At 43.3% G+C, this 19411-nt stretch overlaps 2 protein-coding genes across 4 annotated transcripts; one reads left to right on the plus strand and one right to left on the minus strand.

The window, feature by feature from the left end:
* Positions 1 to 449: 449 nt before the first annotated feature.
* On the minus strand, positions 450 to 15091 carry ush1c (Usher syndrome 1C). Of its 2 annotated transcripts, XM_053886608.1 has the most exons (26): positions 14957 to 15091; positions 13682 to 13749; positions 12687 to 12830; positions 12471 to 12609; positions 11447 to 11555; positions 11344 to 11368; positions 11217 to 11274; positions 10959 to 11147; positions 10829 to 10888; positions 10497 to 10553; positions 9052 to 9194; positions 8630 to 8695; positions 8418 to 8569; positions 7068 to 7117; positions 6733 to 6897; positions 6426 to 6542; positions 5612 to 6304; positions 4773 to 4826; positions 4570 to 4698; positions 3878 to 3943; positions 3207 to 3248; positions 3040 to 3093; positions 2868 to 2967; positions 2332 to 2441; positions 2185 to 2240; positions 793 to 1746 (listed from the first exon to the last, which is right to left on the minus strand). In XM_053886608.1, exons 1-26 carry the CDS (start codon positions 14990 to 14992, stop codon positions 1653 to 1655), a joined length of 2976 nt encoding a protein of 991 aa, XP_053742583.1. In that variant the 5' UTR covers positions 14993 to 15091; the 3' UTR covers positions 793 to 1652. The 2 variants fall into 2 exon arrangements, with proteins under 2 accessions (XP_053742582.1, XP_053742583.1); XM_053886607.1 differs by lacking the exons at positions 793 to 1746; positions 3878 to 3943; positions 4570 to 4698; ... (3 more) ...; positions 6733 to 6897; positions 7068 to 7117 and adding exons at positions 450 to 647; positions 8229 to 8272.
* Positions 15092 to 15446: 355 nt separating this feature from the next.
* On the plus strand, positions 15447 to 18687 carry ccdc77 (coiled-coil domain containing 77). 2 transcript variants are annotated; one of them, XM_053886064.1, is made up of 12 exons: positions 15447 to 15592; positions 15915 to 15962; positions 16036 to 16204; positions 16369 to 16511; positions 16816 to 16912; positions 17017 to 17107; positions 17172 to 17260; positions 17333 to 17481; positions 17785 to 18013; positions 18087 to 18212; positions 18290 to 18442; positions 18507 to 18687. In XM_053886064.1, exons 2-12 carry the CDS (start codon positions 15928 to 15930, stop codon positions 18651 to 18653), a joined length of 1428 nt encoding a protein of 475 aa, XP_053742039.1. In that variant the 5' UTR covers positions 15447 to 15592; positions 15915 to 15927; the 3' UTR covers positions 18654 to 18687. The 2 variants fall into 2 exon arrangements, with proteins under 2 accessions (XP_053742039.1, XP_053742040.1); XM_053886065.1 differs by having other exon boundaries at positions 17785 to 17986.
* Positions 18688 to 19411: the final 724 nt, after the last annotated feature.

Consider the following 19411-nt stretch of genomic DNA (forward strand, 5'->3'; position numbering starts at 1 on the left):
TAACATACTGCATCAGTTGAAGCTATAGTCATGAGCTAAACAAATAAGCTAAGATCTTAAATTGAATCACATCCTGATTCAAGCAGTGAGGGAAAGCTAGAACTCTAGGCTGTGCCTTCCCTCCGTACTGTAATGTCCCAAAAAAAAATAGTTTACTCTTTATGGAATACAAAACACGATGCTGTGTATTGTTTGTAACAATTGTAGGACACCGTAATGGAGGATGCGAAGATGGAGGATGGCAGGTTTCAGTTGTCAAATTATTGAGGGATTTTTTGGAGGAATTTTCCTCAGAAATGATGAAGTGATGCATAGATGCTTTTACATTTGAACAGGAAAGGTTATCCTGATGTGAGGATAAAGACAGATCGTGACAGACGATCCTATCATGCAGACGGAAATAAACACCACAAAGGGCAGATCACAAAGGACCTTTAATAGGCTTCAGATTAGATGGACCAAATGGATTGGCAGTTGCACAGAGTCGCCACTTCCGTTTAATGACACGACGATGTTTCGCCCGACCAATATTGACAGTTTCAGACTGATTGGAATCACTTCACTCCCGAGGGACGGTCCGATGCAAACGATGAGGAGTAAAGGCTCCGCCTCCATCAATGTAGCAGCTTGAAGACTAGAAGAAAGTTCTGTGGAGAAAATGGAACAGAATGTCACGTCTCTAAAAGTAGAAGAAACAGAAGCACAACACAACTGATAGCTCTGAAAGCATTTGACATCTGAGGCTATTCCGGCTCCTACTTCTATACTGATACAGTCACGTTACTTATTTGGCCGCAGAGGAATCAAGCTGTAGTTTCTCACTGCTTCCCAGTTCCACGTGCTGATTTAAGAGGTGAGAAAAATCAATAACCTGAGTGATTCACCTAGAAGAGGTTTTCAACAGACAGGATGCTGGCCAGTGCTCAGTTTATCGATCAGCTTGTGTCGGCCATTGTTAACTACTGAACAGCACTGATGTATAGCAAGGCCAAACAAGGACATCCTTCTGTTGAAAATGCATTCACATTTCTCTTGAATTATTACTCTCAACTGTGCCCTCTCGCGACACATTTAAAAGACAAAACAGCTGGAAGTGAGATCAGCACACATCAAACCAGACGAAAGCCGGAGAGCTCGTGGAGTGGACTGTGAGAGAAGCACACGGTGTCACCAAGTGAAGTCAGAACATGTCACAGTCCCATGGAGCAACATCAATCAGAACAACTGGTGTGGGCCGGCAGAAGTCAAGTGTCTCTTTCATGAGCGTCCGTGACCTGATGACGCTGGAAAATACCGCAGAGGCTGCACATGTGAGTTTATATTTGACTTACTGGACTGTTTTGTGGAAGACATACAGTAACATGGGCCACACGTCATGTGAGCTGTCAACACCGTGATGTTTGTTGGTGAAACACTGAGGATTTTTGCTTGGAAAAAGACGCAGGAATTGGTGGATGACCATTTGCTGAGAGCTTTTTCACATGAATCCGATTATATGCTGCTCCTTCAAGTTCTTTCTGATTGACAGTGAGTGTCACACGTGGTTGAAAAGTGAGGCCACACAAACACGTGTCACACCAAATCTTCCCTCCGACAGGCAGGAAAGAAGAGGGAGGCAGTGAAGCCCACTCAATTACCAGGTGGCAGGTGAGTTAAGGACGAAGGAGGTAGCCATGTCTGTACAGAGACGCGCTGCCTTCAAACGCCGGCCTGTTGACAGTGGGACTGACTGATGCTGACTTTGGGCTGCAGCGCACACAGATATACACACACACACACACACACACACGGGCAAGTCACCATCCAGGACTGTTTTCTTTGCCACTTTTTGAAGTCAGAACAATATGATCATCGTGTAAATTATGCATTTACTCAGTATAGAACTTTTTAGTATAATAGCAACACTTGAAAAGCAGAGATAAAAGCTGCTTTATCCCACATAAATCATCCAAACACTCAGTCAATGTCAAGTTTAAGTCAAACTTGAGGCACTGATTTGATATTTACAGCAGATACAAAGGGTGTATCTGACTTAACAGTTTCACACAACATAATAAATGTCACTTTAGAGTTTTCCTCATGGCTCATTTGCCAAAGTTTCAAATATTTAAGCAGCAAAAATGCATTTGTGTTGTTAATTTAGATGACTTCAACTTGCAGTTATAACAAGAAACAAATGCTTACACTTCGTCTTCATATGCTTTTGGCGGTGAAACTGCAATGACAACATCAATCCAGTCCTGTGAAGAGCAGAAGCACAAATGATGTTAACAATGAGCAACACATGTCAAAACAGACACATGCACCATTTGACTCCCATGAGAGTCATACCCCTCCACTGTTCCAGGCTCTGGCCAAGGAGTTTTGACCTTCAGTCAAGGTGGCATTGATCAAGATCTTTCCATTCACCGCCATCAGCTCATCTCCAGGTACAACCCCACCTGGACACACACATTCATACGTTTCATATTCACACAAAAATGAGAATTTGCAAACTTCAGCAAAGACAGTAGTGTAAATTCCAGAATACAAAGTGCACCGGAATATTGGCCACACCCACTAAATTTAAGAAGGAAAATAGATCTTGTCCATCCATAAGCTGCACCAGTCTATAAGCCGCGGGTGCAGTGGTGCTGTCTATGCCGTAGAAAGCTCAGTGGTGCACCTGGCTTCAAAATGCAAGAGGATCACTTCTCAACTAGTTTTGAAAACGGGGTCCAGCATTGAGACTTTCATCGATCATGAAACAAACTCGCCAATGTTCTGAGCTTCTTTTATTGACGCTGTTGCATAAGCTGCAGGGTTCAGATTGTGAGAAAAAAGTAGCAGCTTCAACTCAGGAATTACGGTAAACGTAGTTGACGTACCATGTTTATCTGCTGCTCCACCTTCATACACAGACGAGATGACTAACTTCCCCAAAGGTGAGTCAGCGCCACCTTCCAGAGCCAGGTCCAGCTGCCCCACCTACAACATAGAACAACACAAGTCAGGCTTAAGGATTCATTCATAAAAACAGTAGCCTAAAGGAGGCAGCACCTTTTTAATCCGCAGCAGCCTCACGTCACGTCCTGCTATCTGGTCAGCCGAAAACTGTCATCAAGAAGAGGAAATGACAGTAAACACATTAAATACTACGAATACACTACTCTGTATCGGTAAATCAGATTGTGCTGCTACATAAACTATACAGACAAATACATTACCATGGAGTGGGGGTCAAAATCTTCCACATACTTCTGAAAGCCCTGAAAGCAATAGTTAAAGGAAAAAAAAAAAAAAAAAAAAAGATCAGCAATGAATTGGTGACACAAGGCAGCAAATGCGAGGATGCTAACCACACGACTTCCTCTGACAACCGCCGGGTGAATGTGAACTAAGTGGACAGGGATATTAATTCAAATGTCACAGACTCTTTATGATATCAGAGCTGAATTCAATAAGGATGACAGATTACACCAGCACACAAAATCCTGCCTACTGTCCCCCCCAAACATGACAGCTAATTCTATTAAGAAATGGCTGCACGAATCTGATCAGCTCAGGTCCTGTCGCAGCTGAGATCGTCTGAAAATATTATCAATAACAGGCGTCATATTAAGGTTAAACTGGCAGAGATTTCATCTTATTTATCTGGCAAACGTCTGAAAGAACATCCTCCTTTCGCATGCTGCATCAGTGTAACTGAGATCTTCACTAGTAAAAGTAGTTGGAGCAAAACACAGAGGGCTCAATAAAGGCAGCTCACAAAGAGGGATGCATTGAGATCACGCGGTGAAAGAAGATTGATGAGGCCTCAGTCGACCATGAAGAATAAAGAGGAGGATCCAGGTTGAAAAGTATAATCAGAGCAGAGGAGTTGATAGGAATGGATTACTTTTCGCTTGTTGTTTGATTTAAAAGACGTGTTGTAGGGCACCATCCGTTTCAACATTTCAGGCGGCTGGAAGCACAAAATCACAATTGACATCCAACTCCGATCACCAGCAGATGACTCAACAACATATCCACCTGCTCTCTAAACCACATGTTCTTTCGAAAACTGCAGGACGCATGATCTTAAAAACACTTAGGGCTTGTCACCAGTGTCACTCACTATCCACTGAAGCACAGGGAGACACTGTATTCATCAATGAATACAGATACATATTGTTTGGTTACACTATAGATTATTGATCATATATTACCATAAATAACTGACTTATTTGTATGTTTATTAGCATCATATCAGAGAGTAATTGCTCAGCTCATAAAGTACTAATCCGCATCATGTTACACACATACACATCTAAACAACACCATAATTACTGGTTATTAACAGTAAATAAGCAATAAGTAAACTGTTTATTAACAGTTTGTTTATGTTGTCAGTTCTAAAGTGCAACCACATTTTTATACCCACAGTACCACTCACCCACTTAAAACGAGTGTATCAAATGATAACACATTTTGTTTGGCTGAAACATTATTTTCATCAAATCTAAAATCTAACAAAAAGAAAATTAAAAAGTGTTCTTTTTCGATGGTAATGAATCCAGCTGTTTGGTGAGGTGAAGCCGTGAGTCATACCAGGCCGTCAGAGCGGTGAGCAGCTCTGTGTGGTTCTGGTCTAGTGGTTTGGGACTGCGGCAACATGACGGGCTTTGACATGACAGGCGCCGTCTGGCGCCGCTGGTTGGGCGGGCTGGGAGCGAGTTGCTGAGAAAGCCATGGCAGTTTAACACACTTCAACAGCAGAGAACGATTTAGTCAAAGATGGGCTTGGAACTCACCAAGGGGTTGCTTGAAGAGGAAATTCGACTGGCATGGGAGGTATTTCTCATTACCTGAGCCGATGAATAAAACACAATGAATCCTGCGGCCTCAGGCGCAAACAGAGCACGACAGGGATATTTTTTCTCCTTTCACGCGGCACAGCGTAGTCAGAGAATTGAACTATCCATATGAGCCAAATCCTGTTCCAACATTGTGACGTGTGCCCTCACTGGCACCCTCCCACCTCACACCATTCATGAGGAAGAGTCAAACAAGAGCTCTTTCTATGACACTACTTTCAGTTGAACTGACTTTAGTTTTCACAATACATCGATATATTGGGTATTAGAGTGCAATGTGGAGTAAAAAACTTTGGTTGGGTGTACTGTATTCCAGTTTTTATTAATACTTGATACTGTATTATGATGAAGGATCATGGCCCACAGCCCTCACCATGCTTGCTAGAATTAAGGCGCCAATCCAAGCTTCTATCAGACAAAAAAAATGCTTATTATTAATGTTAATTACTCTGTTAATTATTCTGACAGATATGATGAAATGTGGAAAAAATATCTCGTGTTATGTATCAGATACTTATTTGTTTACAGTTTAGGTCTGGAACGACGAATCTTGGAAATCTAATCTCCAATGTAGAAAAACTGAGTCGGTCAAGGTCCCTTTGAGTCGTGCCACTTGTCCTTGTCTGTCTTCATAAATAAAACATACAAGGACACAAGCCAGAGCTCTGGATGGAATCCTTGCTCGGAAATAATAACAGTTCGTATAAGACTAACTCATTTGTCAAATCAGTGAGGCTTTGCGTTGAAGTAAAGAACCACATCAACCTAACTCTGACCTTGGGACTTGAGGGGTAAGACATCTCACTGGTGTTGGAGGAGTAAAGGCCTCCACGGGGGAGGTAGCCACCCGTTTCCCACTCACTCCTGTGTTCCGGGGGGCTGGGGGGTTGCTGGACATGATGTTGATGATGATGCTGTCGATACCCGTTCAGGGCGCCAACTCTGGAATCTGACTGCTGTGGCGGTGGAGGAGGTGGTGGAGGCGGAGGAGGTGGGGGTGGAGGAGGAGGTGGCGGTGGAGGAGGTCGAGGGGCAGGCTGCGGGGAAGAAGGGGGTCGTGATGCCTGAGACGCCGGAGGATAGCGAGAGGTGGGATGACGTGAAATCTGTCGAGACGGGTGGTAAGTCGGGTGAGGCTGGCGGCCATGGTTCCTTAAGGTGGACGGAGCAGATGGCTGCTTCCTAGTGTTGGGGGGAGAAGGTGCTCGGCGCTGGGGGAGCGCTTGTTGGGGAGGGGCAGAGTAATTGGGGATGGTTGGGTTCAGCTTGGGTGAAGGTGGAGGGAGAGGTAAGGGAGGTGGAGGTTGGCTGCTGCTGGGCTGGGTGGGAGCGAGTCGCTTCATAGGGCCTCTCAGGCTCTGGTCCACCTCATCCAAGTTAATGTCATCCAGGTCAGTGGTGGCCAAGTGGAGCCCCCCAGGGAACCGCTTCACACTGGGCTCGGATCCAGGAGAGCGAGGCGGTGACAACTTACGGTCAGATTAAAGGACAGAGAGAAGAAGTGGTGGAAGTGTTTTTGTTAAATCCAAAACATTTTACAACCGACACAGAGCCAAAAGAACAGCCCTCCCACTCTCAAGCTCTCTGTACCTCAGGTGACTCATTCTCCACACAGGAGATTTGCTCTAAGCGAGTTTGACAAAGACGCTCGACCCAGTGCTGCACTTTCTCAGACTCCTCCAGGTCTTCTCTCTCTGTCTCTGAAACCTGTGCGAGGCAGTGCAGTACACATCAGACAACAGAAATCCTTCCTTATGCTTCGAAAACCAGGCACACACCAACTGTGACTCACAGGTCATACAGTGGAGTGAAATTCTTTAGGCAACGCACGACTGATGCTCAGACATTAGAAGGACATTACAAAAGAAAATAAGTCAATGGATCACTCCTTCCATACCTCCTGCACGAGCCTATTAATTTTCAGTTGCTTCTCTTTCTCATACATTTCTTCCTTCTCCTTGGCCAGTTTGAGCTCAAACTCCATCTCCTTCTTGTTCTTCCTCAGCTCCTGCAGCGTGTCTGTGTTGGAGGTTTTCTTCTTTTTCTTCTTCTTGTCACCTTTCTGTGGTTCATCCGTTAGTCAATGCAAAAACTGCCGAACCTCACAGCAAGACATGCAAATAGGCTTCACAACATGAGTCACCCGACACGCCATCTTTCCCCTTACTCAAACAAAGGCTGTCAAAAGCATCTCTGATATCAATCTCAACACAGCAAGCAAGTCAACAGTACCTTACGTAGAGATGGCAGCTTTCCTTCATAGCGGTAAAACCAGCCAAATGCTATAAATACAGATGGAGGCAAGTCATGAAGTTATTTGGAGAAGGTACACACCGTATACTAGAGATGGGTCGGTGAGGTATCATGAAACAGTCCTGCAGGGCGATGAAAGAGTGTCCTCATTTTGAGACACCACAACATGGCGCTCTTGGTTTAGAAATGATGAGAGGCTTCCATGAATTGGTTGTTCAAGTCGAAACATTTTACAGCAGACAGTGCCACCTGTGGCCTCTGAAAACCAGGACACTGTTTCATGAAACCCCATCGAACCATCATTACCTTATACATCAATTGTCTTAAATATCAAATCATACAAATCCCAGCTCTCAACTCAAAAAACGTGTTCAATCCATTTTCAACCCTTTATGACTAGTGGACTGCCACTTACTGCTACCGTTTATACATAATAAATAAGCTTTCCTGACCTTAATTGTACATGACAATGTGCTCTGCTGCTGTACTACAAACCGCTGCTGTTTAGATAAACCTTGAAGCTTTTGTAGGATTCCATCCCTGAGAAAACCCTGGGAAAAAGCCAGCGACGGTGGAGAAATCCCAGCACAAGTTGCCCTTATGTTGCGAAAGCGCTGGGGACAACACTGAACTGAGGGAACGCTTTGTGACCAGCCTGTCTGTTACATATGAAAATGAAGAATGAAAGAACACTCAGGAGAAAAAAAGGTTTGTCACATGCTCAAAATTTATATTCATTCTGAAGATTAATAAAGACAATAACAATTAATATGTTCAGTCAGAGATGATTGACAAGAAATTGACCTCCACCTGAAGCTTCCTCCCCAGGGACCCAAATATAACTTGTCTATAAAGAGGAGCACAATATTTGCTCTTTTAAAACGGAGCGGCTACAGAGGGTGTGAAAAAAGCATCACATAAAAGCATTTTAAAGGATTCTGGTTGTCGACAACCACTGCACTTAAGTTTAAACACATGGAACGCCACATACTGATCAGTCACGGGTCTAAAACCTTGAAATCTACTCCATCATTATGCAAGTGTCCTGTTGATCCAATCCGGTTGTCAGAGGAAATCTGGTACACTGCTATTTATACACTGCTGCTTGTGACACTAGACAGCTGAGGACTCCAGACTCACGTGTCTCCTCTGCTTTTCCTCAGAAACAGAGTCACCTCCTTCAGCTTCGAGGAAGGAAACACCAGCACAGCACACAGACGGAAGAGGGAGGAGGACAGCATGCAGGGAAAGGAGCAGCAGTTATTTCTACTAGCTAGTTTAGAGAAAGTGAAAGGACATTCATGCGATAATAAAATGAGATCGACTTACGAGAACTTTTGGCTTTTTGGGAAGTTTTAGCTTCAGGTGGAGCAGGAGACGGACTCTTAGGTGTGCGGGGACTTTTAGGACTCTTCGGTCTCTCCTGGGCTCCCCAGTCTTCGGTCCACTCCCTGTACTGTTTCTTTTCCGCAGCCTCAATCCTGCAAAAAAGTCAGCAATAAAATCCCCCGGACAGCTGGGCTGAAAAGTCAATTGAATACCTCTCCATCTCCTTTTTATAGCGGGCTTCTTCCTCTGCAGTTTTCTGAGAGATCTCCATCTTCCTCCTGATCACAAATCATGACTTGTTTCAGCAACACGAGGAATATTTTCCGTGAAAAGTACCGACTCAGCAGAACACAATTCGCCTGCATAAATTTCACACTGAGATTTTCAGCCATCAAAGACCTCAGCAAAATCAACTGTGTCCTCAGAAAATGTATCGGGCAATTGTAATAATGCAAACTGGAGGAGCACGCTGAGCTGGAAATGAGTTTCACAAAGTAAAAATATTCATGATGAAGTGTTGCCACAAAGATGTGAATGTTATATTTCACTGCCAGTTGAGGTACACTCAACGTGAACCTCCATTGTCATAGGAACAGCAATTGTCCAGAAGAAGGTGCAGGTTTCCGACTCTTACTGTCTCTCCATCTCTTGCTGTTCCTTTAGGATTTTGTTGGTCTCCAGGGCGACCCTCTTCTGGTGCATCAACTCCTGCCTGTCCAGCTCCCTGCGCGCCTCTACTGCCAAACGCTCCTCATCTGTCATGAACAGCTCGGCGCCCTGCGTGAGCCAGAACAGCCAGACGACATGAAGGCTCACAAGCATCCTGTCCACAGTCATGAAGCTCAGTAACTCTGGCAGCCATCATGTGTGTTTAGAGGCGCTGTCCTCAGGACCTGATGAATACCATGCACTGTTTTCATGTGATTCTCAGATGATATACGTTATAGAAAGAGAAATTTAGAAAGATAAGGATGAGAATTCAGAACAAGGCCAACACTGACAAAAGGTATGGAAACATTTATCTGGGCAGCAGCAGTTTTTTTTCCATTAATATTATTTACTCACACATAAGTGAGTCTCACACGAATATTAACATGCCGTTTGCAATAGATACACATACAGGTGTCACAAACAGAGACAAAAGAACCTCTCACTTCTTCTCAAATTCCCAGAATTTTGTAGCCTTTAACAGCAGCCCTAAACAGGATGTTACTGATGTTAGGCGGCTACTATCTGCCGTATTGTTTTTGCAAGTGAATGTCTTATAGACATGTTAGTAAGCACAATAATGTACCACACCGTCAATATAAAGCATAAATATATTATATATATTTCTTTGTTTTTGCATAGAAACCTTTGATATATTACATGACAAATTAAGCGAAAATCACAAGATTTCTGTGTACACCAAGGTCAGCGATTTGTAAATTAGAAACATAGTGTACTAGATGGCTTAAGCCTTCTTTGGAGCATGTCCAGCGTTCATAAGGTCACTATTTCGTTCATGAACACCACACACTGCCCCCTATGGACTGACTTTGGCACTACTCTGTGTACGACATATTACATTCTTCAGAATAAAACGATAAAACGCCACTGTTAAGATAACAATAATCTAGATAATATAGATAATGTACACTATATAATAAATGTAAATGTAATATAGTTTAACTAAAACGGTGCCTGTCCAGGAAGATTGAGGGAGAACGAAACGGCTAAGCAAACAATGAAGAGAATAACAAACAGCATGTTACTTATTTCTATTCATCAGCACAGCGATCCGGAGGTAAACAAGCCGCTGGGAGAACTGACTGAAGATAAATGCAGCAGTGAGCCACGCTTAAGCACAGGCTGCGTAAAGTGATGTCGACATGGACCATTAATCTGGACGGAGCAGGAAGGCAAGCAAACAAACAAGGCCATCTCGAGGTTTGAAAACAGCTCGCTCGGATAACCCTCAGTAGAATGGGTGTTTGACTACATGTAGACGGTTAAAGGTCTGGAACAAGTGTAACAGAAGAGCAGAGAGTGGTGGATGAAGAGCGCATGAACTCGCTAAGAGAAGCGAAAAACTCTTACCGCTCCAGTCAGGACAGTGATGGTCAGACTCCTGCTGCTCTTCAGCACTCTCACAGCCTACGAATGCAAAAGATTTTACACTTCTTACAGCGGTAAGGGCTTAGAAAAATACACAGAACAAGACGAAAGATGGGACCAGCCAAAATTTATTGGGCTGTAAAATCGCCATCAAGCTTGGCAAATTTACCAACCGCCCCTCAGCTTTTGGCTGCTGGAGCACAATTTTTTCTGTTCAGTGAGCAGGACAAAGACAGGCACGCACGATGATACAGCTCCAACAACTGCTGAGAATGTTGTTTTCAAATGCTTTTAAATGACGCTACCAGACTTACCTCAGTATGGTCCACATTAGTAAAGTCCACCCCATTGACCTCCACAATCTGGTCGCCAACCTGAAACATGGCGGGATATATGAGGCTCACAACTGGACAGCGGTTCGACAGAGATTCGCCGTCTACTTACCTGCAGTCCCACTTCTGCAGAAAGAGAGCCCGGCTTCACGTTGCTGATGTAGATGCCTGGCTTCTGAGTAGGGCCGCTGGAGATGCTGATGCCCATGCCGGTAGTGCCCACCAGGCTGAGGAAAACCTTCTTCTCCTTGATTTCTTTACCTCCGATCGAGGCCAAGCCTGCCACACTTGATTTCTTCTCCTGCAAGAGAAAAGATTATAAGCACTACATGTGGAGAAGATTTCTATAACCACATGAACAATTTCTTACTCCAGATTCAGAGACAAACTGGTCGACGTACTGCCATTTGAGGGGCTCCTCTGTTGAGCTGATGGAAAGGAAGCAATATTAAAACCCAGCATAGTTGCAATGGAGCAGGTATCTTTAAAACATGTACCTCTTCACAGGGATCATCCCAACGTCTGCATGAGAAGAATAAACGTTAATATTTGTGATGCATCTTAAACGATGAGCACTCGATGGGGTTTTGTTGGACGTACGTCTGACTTTGAGTGAAACAATCTTGTTGGCCTTGATGAGACTGATGACCTCCTCGTGGATACAGGAAGAAATGGAGTAGCCGTTGATCCGAACAATCTCATCCCCGACCTAAGCAGGGACAGTTCAGGTGAGTCAGAGGGCAGAAGAGATCAATACCTGGAGGGAAATGAAGCTCAGAAACATTGGAAATATAAAAATAAAACTGATCTGAGGAATGAGATCAGTAGAAACGGGAAAGTTGTTGTTCATGTATCTCTCAATACTGAACAATATCGCATCAGTCCTTCAGCTGAATGAGGGCGAAACGACGGTGGCGCCTTGCCACCATCTTGTGGACAGATGTGGAATTACAACGCAACAACTCAGCCTGACCCTCATGGTCAATGCTGTGCTCACAAACTCCACAGACAATGGCCTTCATTATGTGACGTTTGGGACTGTGCCAAAGTAGTTTCAGCTGTTAGTGATGGTCACTCACAAACGGTATTTGCAAATAGGTGAACCAGCCTGAGCAGATGGTTAGTCAGTCAGAACAAAGAGGTAGTGAGTCTGAAAATAAAGAACTTTTTAAGGACAGTTTAGAACTTGACTATACAGGTAATTTCATTATATATATATATATATATATATATATATATATGGTTTATAGGTGTAAAAAGAGCAGTTCAGTCATGGTAAGTCATGGTCAGCAGAAGACAAGGGATAGCTAGATAGAAATCAAGGTTATTAGTTTTTTTTGGTAAATGAATGTGAAGGAGGGAAAATGTTAAATCATAGTGCAAGTTTCAACTTTATCAAAATAACTTTTTTTTAAATACATGACACAAAAGGCAGACAGCTGCGGCTGTGAGAATCACACAACTGTAGGCTTATAACTGTACATGAATAAAATAGTGAGTGAAAATAGTGAGTGAGAGAGAAAGGAGATTGAGGTATCCAATGAGACGATCACCTAGACAGGTGTTCAGACTGACAGATGACGATATATAGCACAGTAAGATGGTTCATTTCACAGATAAATACCTGCAGATCCACCTTGTCAGCCTGACCATCTTTAACAATTTGTGAAATGTAGAGACCGCAGCCGAATTCCAGCCCTCCTCTGACACTCAGACCAAGTCCGTCCCGATGCATGCGATCCAAACGCACCTCTTTGAGTTTTCTGCAGAGATGTGAAGCAAGGTGTGTGAGCTACAATGAAGAGAGCAAGCAGCACAGCAGAACAAGCACTGAACCTACCGGGATCTCTTGGGCGTAAGCAAGTCGTACTCGACCTGGTGTTTGAGTGGGATCAGAGGTCGGATGGCATCAAAGAGAGGTAGGCGCTTTGGTTCATTGATGACCAACTTTAAGTCCCCAACAAGAACAGGCAAATCCATCGACCTGTGCAGAGAGAACAGCAAATCTAAACCCATAAATCCAAACTATGATTGTTATTATATATTATATTCAAGTTTTTACACTCTCCACTCACAAGAACTAGTTGGCAGCACACCTAATAAGATCATGCCTATCTGCTATAAGCCTTCCACACAATAGATAAGATCACAGCTATAGCAAGCACAAGAGAATACATGGGTTCAAAACAAAATCTGTCCACCTGGTCTTCCACTTTAATAATGCACGAACGGCAGTTCACCAGGGTTAGGAGGATGGACATAAAAAGAGCTTTTGTGAAGAGCTGGTCATGCTTAACAGGCCTCAGTGGAAACTCATCAGCAGCTTAGCCAAAGAAACCATAACCATCCAGCTACACACAGACAACAGAGAAAGAGATCTGAAGCCCTTTGAGCCCAGGACTGCAGAGGGAAAACTATAGTTTTTTTTTATTAATAAATGCTGTTCTACACTACTGAGACTTAAATGATTTTTTTGTACTGCACACATGAGGTTTGACAAGCCCAAGAGTGTAAAATGGTGGGGTGTCGTACCCCAGTCTTTGCCTCTTGTTCAAGTTCAAGCCTCTTGAAAATGCTTGAAACTAAACACTACGCTATAATTTTGTTTTTTGTTTACATCATCTATTGAAAGCAATGGTCACCCAGCAACTCAAATACCAACTCACACACAAAGAAAAACCTGTTATTCAGACCAGACAGGAGGAAATACATTTGAGCAAATTCACGAATTGACAGTTTTGAGGCAGGATGAAAAGAGGTCATGGAACTGCAAACAAATGGTTATGCTAGTGAATACACCATCAAAGGTCAAGACAATTTGAACAGATGACTTACTGGTGGTACATGCGGAGGACGTCATACAGGTAATCCTTTTCTGCCTCATTTTCAATCAGCAGCTCGACCTGCAACAACAAACACTTGTTTTTCTCCTGCAACAAAAAGATGGGCATCCTCTGGGAGTGCTCCCACCTGATGGCGGCTCAGCTGCCTAAGGATGGTTTTGAGGAAACGCTTTGGCCATTCACAGATATAACACATTTCCCTAGGTTTGGCTAAACTCTGCTCGAAAAGGACGGACACCCTGTGGACGGAGCCAGACTCCTTTGCAGCCGCAGGATGGGATAATGGTGGCACTGCTGAGGAGGTGGCGGTGGGAAGGTGAGTAGTGTCGTCTTACATCTCAGACACAACTGATGTTGAATATTCACGCTCACTATACGCTTCAACACATGGAAATAGAGCGTAACTAAGCTGTAAGGATCAGCATCTTAAGAGTTAAACTGCAGGCTCTCTGACTGATCTATTCGGTTTATGATTATTCCACACAGCTGGGTGGACTCTGAGATGAAGCCATTTATAGGCGTCATAAACCTGCCACTCCTGCAGCCGTGACACTGGTCAGACTTTAGAACCATAAACTGAGGGGTGTATTAGATTACTGAACACATTTTCACTCTGATGGCTGTATTTTTCAACACCAGACAATAAGAGGCAAATCTGCATTTAAGCATAACTTAAATGGAACAACAACAAAGATGTTTTGTGCTTTACGCTGAGTCTAATAAATTCCCCATCCACTTCCCCAGTTGCTCATTTCAAGACGCCTTTATTATTCAGTGTTATGGTCTGTTCTTCTATAGCGAGGAGCAGCACAGATGGCTGCATGTTGATCCCACAGAAGCAGCAAACATATCAGGTTTCCTTTCTCTGTCATACCCTCAGTGACTTAAACCATGAGCTGTCGTCAAATAAATATACTCACAACACTATTTATTAGTGATTCACAACTGAAAACCGAATTCAAACGTGTACTATTAGTTCAAAAATATATAAACAAAACAGACGAAATACACGTGAAGGTAAATTCACGGTGATATTCAATGCTTTCAGGTTTAGTTTCTGTTCTCCGGGAACATACATTCATTGATGGAAAACACTCCTCAGCCATAAAAGCCGATAGTACAGTAGTTTAATCGTGATGGTTGATGCGAACCAGGCCAGTCCGCGCAGCATCCAACCTGAACAACACCTGAACTTAGCAACAAGAGGTTCGACTGACAAGAACAAGAAGAGGAAAGGGGAGTCGGAACAAAATACTTAGCTCCTCACCTTATGTCTGAATTCGCGCGCGACCTTACGTTCCATCCCTCAAGGAAAGGCCGTCGGTAACAAGACAATACGGACCTGTTTCCAGAGAACTTGGACCGAATCCTGCGTGAGAGCGACCGGGGTCAGAGAGTCAAGTTGACGGCAGTGAGACCTCGGCTTCCGGTTTTGAAAACCCAGCCAACGAAGAGGATTTTTTTTAGCAGAAGATACATAAATATTGATTAGAAAGGGGGGGGGGGGGGGGGGGGGGGGGGGGGAATCGCCAGCTGCGCCAAAAAAAGTGTTTACCACACCTATTGTATAATAAACGAGCTTTTATTTTGAAAAATAATGTAACGTGCATCGCCAGAATGAAGATACGAGTTGATTTCAGCCAAAGTGGACAAAGTAATATGTGTTCCAGAACATGACACTAACTGTTTTAATATGCACTGTTCTTATTTATTTCATATAAATTCCAAATCGCAACATTTGATTGCCTGACGACAGCGTTCTTCGTTCCCTGCCGTTAGATGGCGACATAGTGCACTGAAGTTTCTCACGAAGAAGAAGCTGAGGGCAAACTTCCGTGTTTTAAATTTTCGGTGGCAACAACAACAGATGACGCTTCCATTCTCTGCTTCCTTAAATAGACAAGTGAGTGATTTCGTAGCCGTTCACAATACGAATATTGAAACCTTAATAATGTGCATGTTCTGGCTGCATTGTTGCTTCGCTTCAAGTGTGCGATCCGCCTTCTTATGACGTGAAGAATAGCTTTGAATTTTTTTCATGTAGTTCATTGCGTATTTAAAAAAAACCTAATTCATTTAAACTCTGTAAACTGTATTTGAAAAAAACCCGCTCCGTGCCACCTTCGAACTATAGATACAATTCTTTCTACTCAGAATGTAATTTGTCTTCATGCTGCTACAGTATTTAACCATGTATTTTTAAATTTTATTTTACTTTATGTTAGGTGCTTTCCTGACATGGGGTCACCAAAAAAAGCAGGAGGTCCACAGAGGTAAACGGCAATTGCTGACTATAGAAAAAGTATTTGCTATTATTAACATGGTTGACGTTATTTTTCCCAACAGGGGGCAGGAGTCTGACTCTCCACTACCTTCTATCCAGGAGCGGCTGGCAAACCTGCAGCCTTCCAAGGAACTGCTGGAGTTCTACAGAAAGAAGATCGCACAGTTCGATGGGGAACAAGAGGAGCTAATGCAAATGTTGCAGAAGTTCAGAGAGGGCACAGAAGACCAGGTAATCATCTGCTGCCTGTTTTCAAAGTCCTGGACATAAATAATAACACCAAAAGTACTGGAAATGAAATCATTATGTCAAAAGGTGAAAAAGGTATTCAACTCCCTGTTTCCTTTGCAGAGAATGGGAACCTTTTATTTACTTCACTTGTATTCCTGTTTTAGCACAAGCTCCAGTCAGAAGTGCGACAGCGTGAAGGAGAGATTGCAGAACTGCAGAAGGCTCTGAGTGACATCCAGGCTTTCCTCTTTCAAGAGAGGGAACAGTCGCTGCGGCTTTATGCAGAAAATGACAGGCTGAAGATAAGGTAGGTTTGGCACTGAAACTGAATTGGATGAATATTTTTTATGTTAAAAGATTTGAAGGGAGAAGCCAAAAGGAAAAGAGGAAGTTCAAAGATAAGATAAACTAAAACGCTGAAAGGAGGCTGCGTCTGAAATCAATGCGGGTGGCATCACTCAATGAACAATAGAAGTTCAGGAATGCAGTTGAAATGTATTAAAATTGGAAATTGCTCAGTCAGTTTGTTATGCTCTCCTCTCTGCAGCGTCACTCATGACCTTATATTTCACTGGGTTTAAGGGTTGTGTTTGTCTTTAATGGTCACACAGAGAGCTGGAAGACAGGAGAAAAATCCAACTCCTCCTCACCCTCATCAGTCCAGATGCTGGTGACGTCACGTATTTCCACCGCGAGCCCCCTCATAAGGTGCTTTTCCTTTAATGTTGTTCACTGCCGCCTGGCACGGTTATTACTGATGAATATTCCAGTCTCTCGTTGTGACTGCTTGCTGAAAAAATGCGCCATTTCAGGTCTCAATCAAGCAAAGGAATCCCAAATCTGATCAGGGGGACAATCTGAATCTCAGACCAACTAAACTGAGGCCTGCTCCTTCAAAAAAAGGTTTATTTTCTAGTTTTTATTTCCATTTTTGTTAGCCTCTAACGTCACATTTGTGTTCATGTAGAAAATGGAAGGAAAACAAAAACACCTGATGGAACAGATGCTGAGAGTTTGGAACATTATAAAGATGAAAACCAGACCTTATTGTTGCAGGTAAACATCAACACCCCTCGGAAACATTCACTTACATCTCACTGATCTTGCAACTATATTGTACTGACAAAGGTGGAGGCACTGCAGGCTCAGATGGAGGAACAAACTCGCTTAGCCAAGGAGCAGGTGGAGTCTCTCATGGCAGATCGAAAGATTCAAGCCGAGGAGGCACAAGCACAGAAACGAAGAGACAAGCAACATATACAGTCTTTGTCTGACAAGTGAGATTTGACCTTCATTTCATTATTCTGTATCAGTTAGTGAAGGGTAGGTGAGGTATCGTGAAATAGTATTGCAGGGTTGATGAATATGTACTGATTTTCAGAGCCACTAGATGGCGCTCTTGTTTTAGAAATGATGTGAGGTTTCATTGACTTAGCTGTTCAAGTCCAAACATTTTACAGCAGACACTGGCATCTGGTGGCCTCTGAAAATCAGGACACGGTTTCATGAAACTTCATCGACCCCTCACTAGTGTCAGTCATGAGAGTGTTGTGACGCCTTAACTTGTCGAACTCCTGCAGGCTCAAAAAAACGCAGAACCTCCTGTATGAAAGCACCAAAGATTTCCTGCAGCTTAAATTTGAAACAAGGGCTCAAGAGAAGGTCTGGATGGCAGAGAAGGATCAGCTGTTGAAGGAGGTACCACGTCAGGGCAAGGCTGGTTCCCCAGTGAGAAGAAGGCCGGCGCCAAGTAATGCAGCATCACAGCCTCCTCAACCAGAGGCAAGGATGCAAAAGGATGAGAAAAAAGTACATCCACATTTGACTATAAAACTATAAAACAGTTTCTTGTCATTCTGACGGTTTTCATCTTTGTCAACAGGCAATGCAGGAGAATCTGAAAGAAGCTCATCGTCTTGCTCAGATGTACAGAGAGCAGTGTGTAAACCTCGAGTCAGAAGTGGCCAAACTCAGAGAAGAGGTTGATCTAAGCCGGGAATTACACAAGGTAAAGGGAATGGTTTTATAAATCTAATTTTCCTTTTGTTGCCCCATTTTATTGTCTTCTATTCAATGTCTGTGCAGGATCGTACGGAGAAAATGGCCAAGCGACTTCAGCTTATGACCAAACGTTATGAGGCACTGGAGAAGAGGAGGGTCATGGAGGTGGAGGGCTTTAAAACGGACTTGAAACACCTCAGGCAGAAATTTAAAGCTGTAGAAACACAACTGGCGCAGGTAAACTGCAAAAACAAAGATCTGCATATGCTGTTTTCAGTTTCAGACATTCTTTCCCTCCCAGGTCGCCACGAGCATCGCGCCAAACCAGGACCTGCTCGTGCTGCAGGAAGTCAGAGAAACTAACTCCAGGACGAAGAAAGCCCAAAGTGAACTGATGGCGCTGAAGGCGAAAATATATAGGCTGGAAAATGAGCTTCGGTTGGGTTGAGAAGTTTTGGTTTTTGTGTGTCTGGACTTGCATTTTATACCAATAAAGATTTCTTTAATCTCATTAGCAGCATCATTACACACACACAAAAAATAACGGAGTAATTATATTGTTTCTATTCTTCTTACAAAAGGGAAACGTTGGTTGTTATGGGAGCATAGTGTAACATTAGAGACATAAAAGACATACACAAATAAATGACTCAGCACTAACACATATTCCATTGTAATAATTGAATACTGTTTATTATGAGAACATGTTCTATACTATTATTCCCACATCAGATATTAATACAGGTACATGCATGACTTTATCCAAAGGTGTGGAACACTCACAGTCAACTGTGGATGTAGAAATGTACTTGTGGCAGTGACAGCAAAACTGGGTGTGTTTCAAAACTGCAGGAATAATGCATTCATCTTCATCTTGAACTGAAATGAATGGGAAGCCAAAGCAAATAACCATGGACCTTGGTCAACATGGAGGAGACATTCTGCCATCCCATAAGGACCCAGAGACCTGCAGGTCGGATCAGAGGCGACCCTTGGTCATGGACTGTTTGTCCCTCTTGTCGATCCAGACCAGAACCTCCCGTCACAGGAACAACTTCTTCCCCTCGGCCATCAGACTTTTACTTCTACTATTTTATTTTATTTTATTTATTGACAGCACTTTATTCCGATGCACTTTCCTAGTTGGTGGGATCCCCACTGACCATGGCAATAAATTTGATTCTGAATTCTGAATTTTGAATTTGC

The sequence above is a fragment of the Synchiropus splendidus genome, chromosome 14 (genome assembly GCF_027744825.2).
Source record: "Synchiropus splendidus isolate RoL2022-P1 chromosome 14, RoL_Sspl_1.0, whole genome shotgun sequence".
Classification (NCBI taxonomy): domain Eukaryota; kingdom Metazoa; phylum Chordata; class Actinopteri; order Syngnathiformes; family Callionymidae; genus Synchiropus; species Synchiropus splendidus.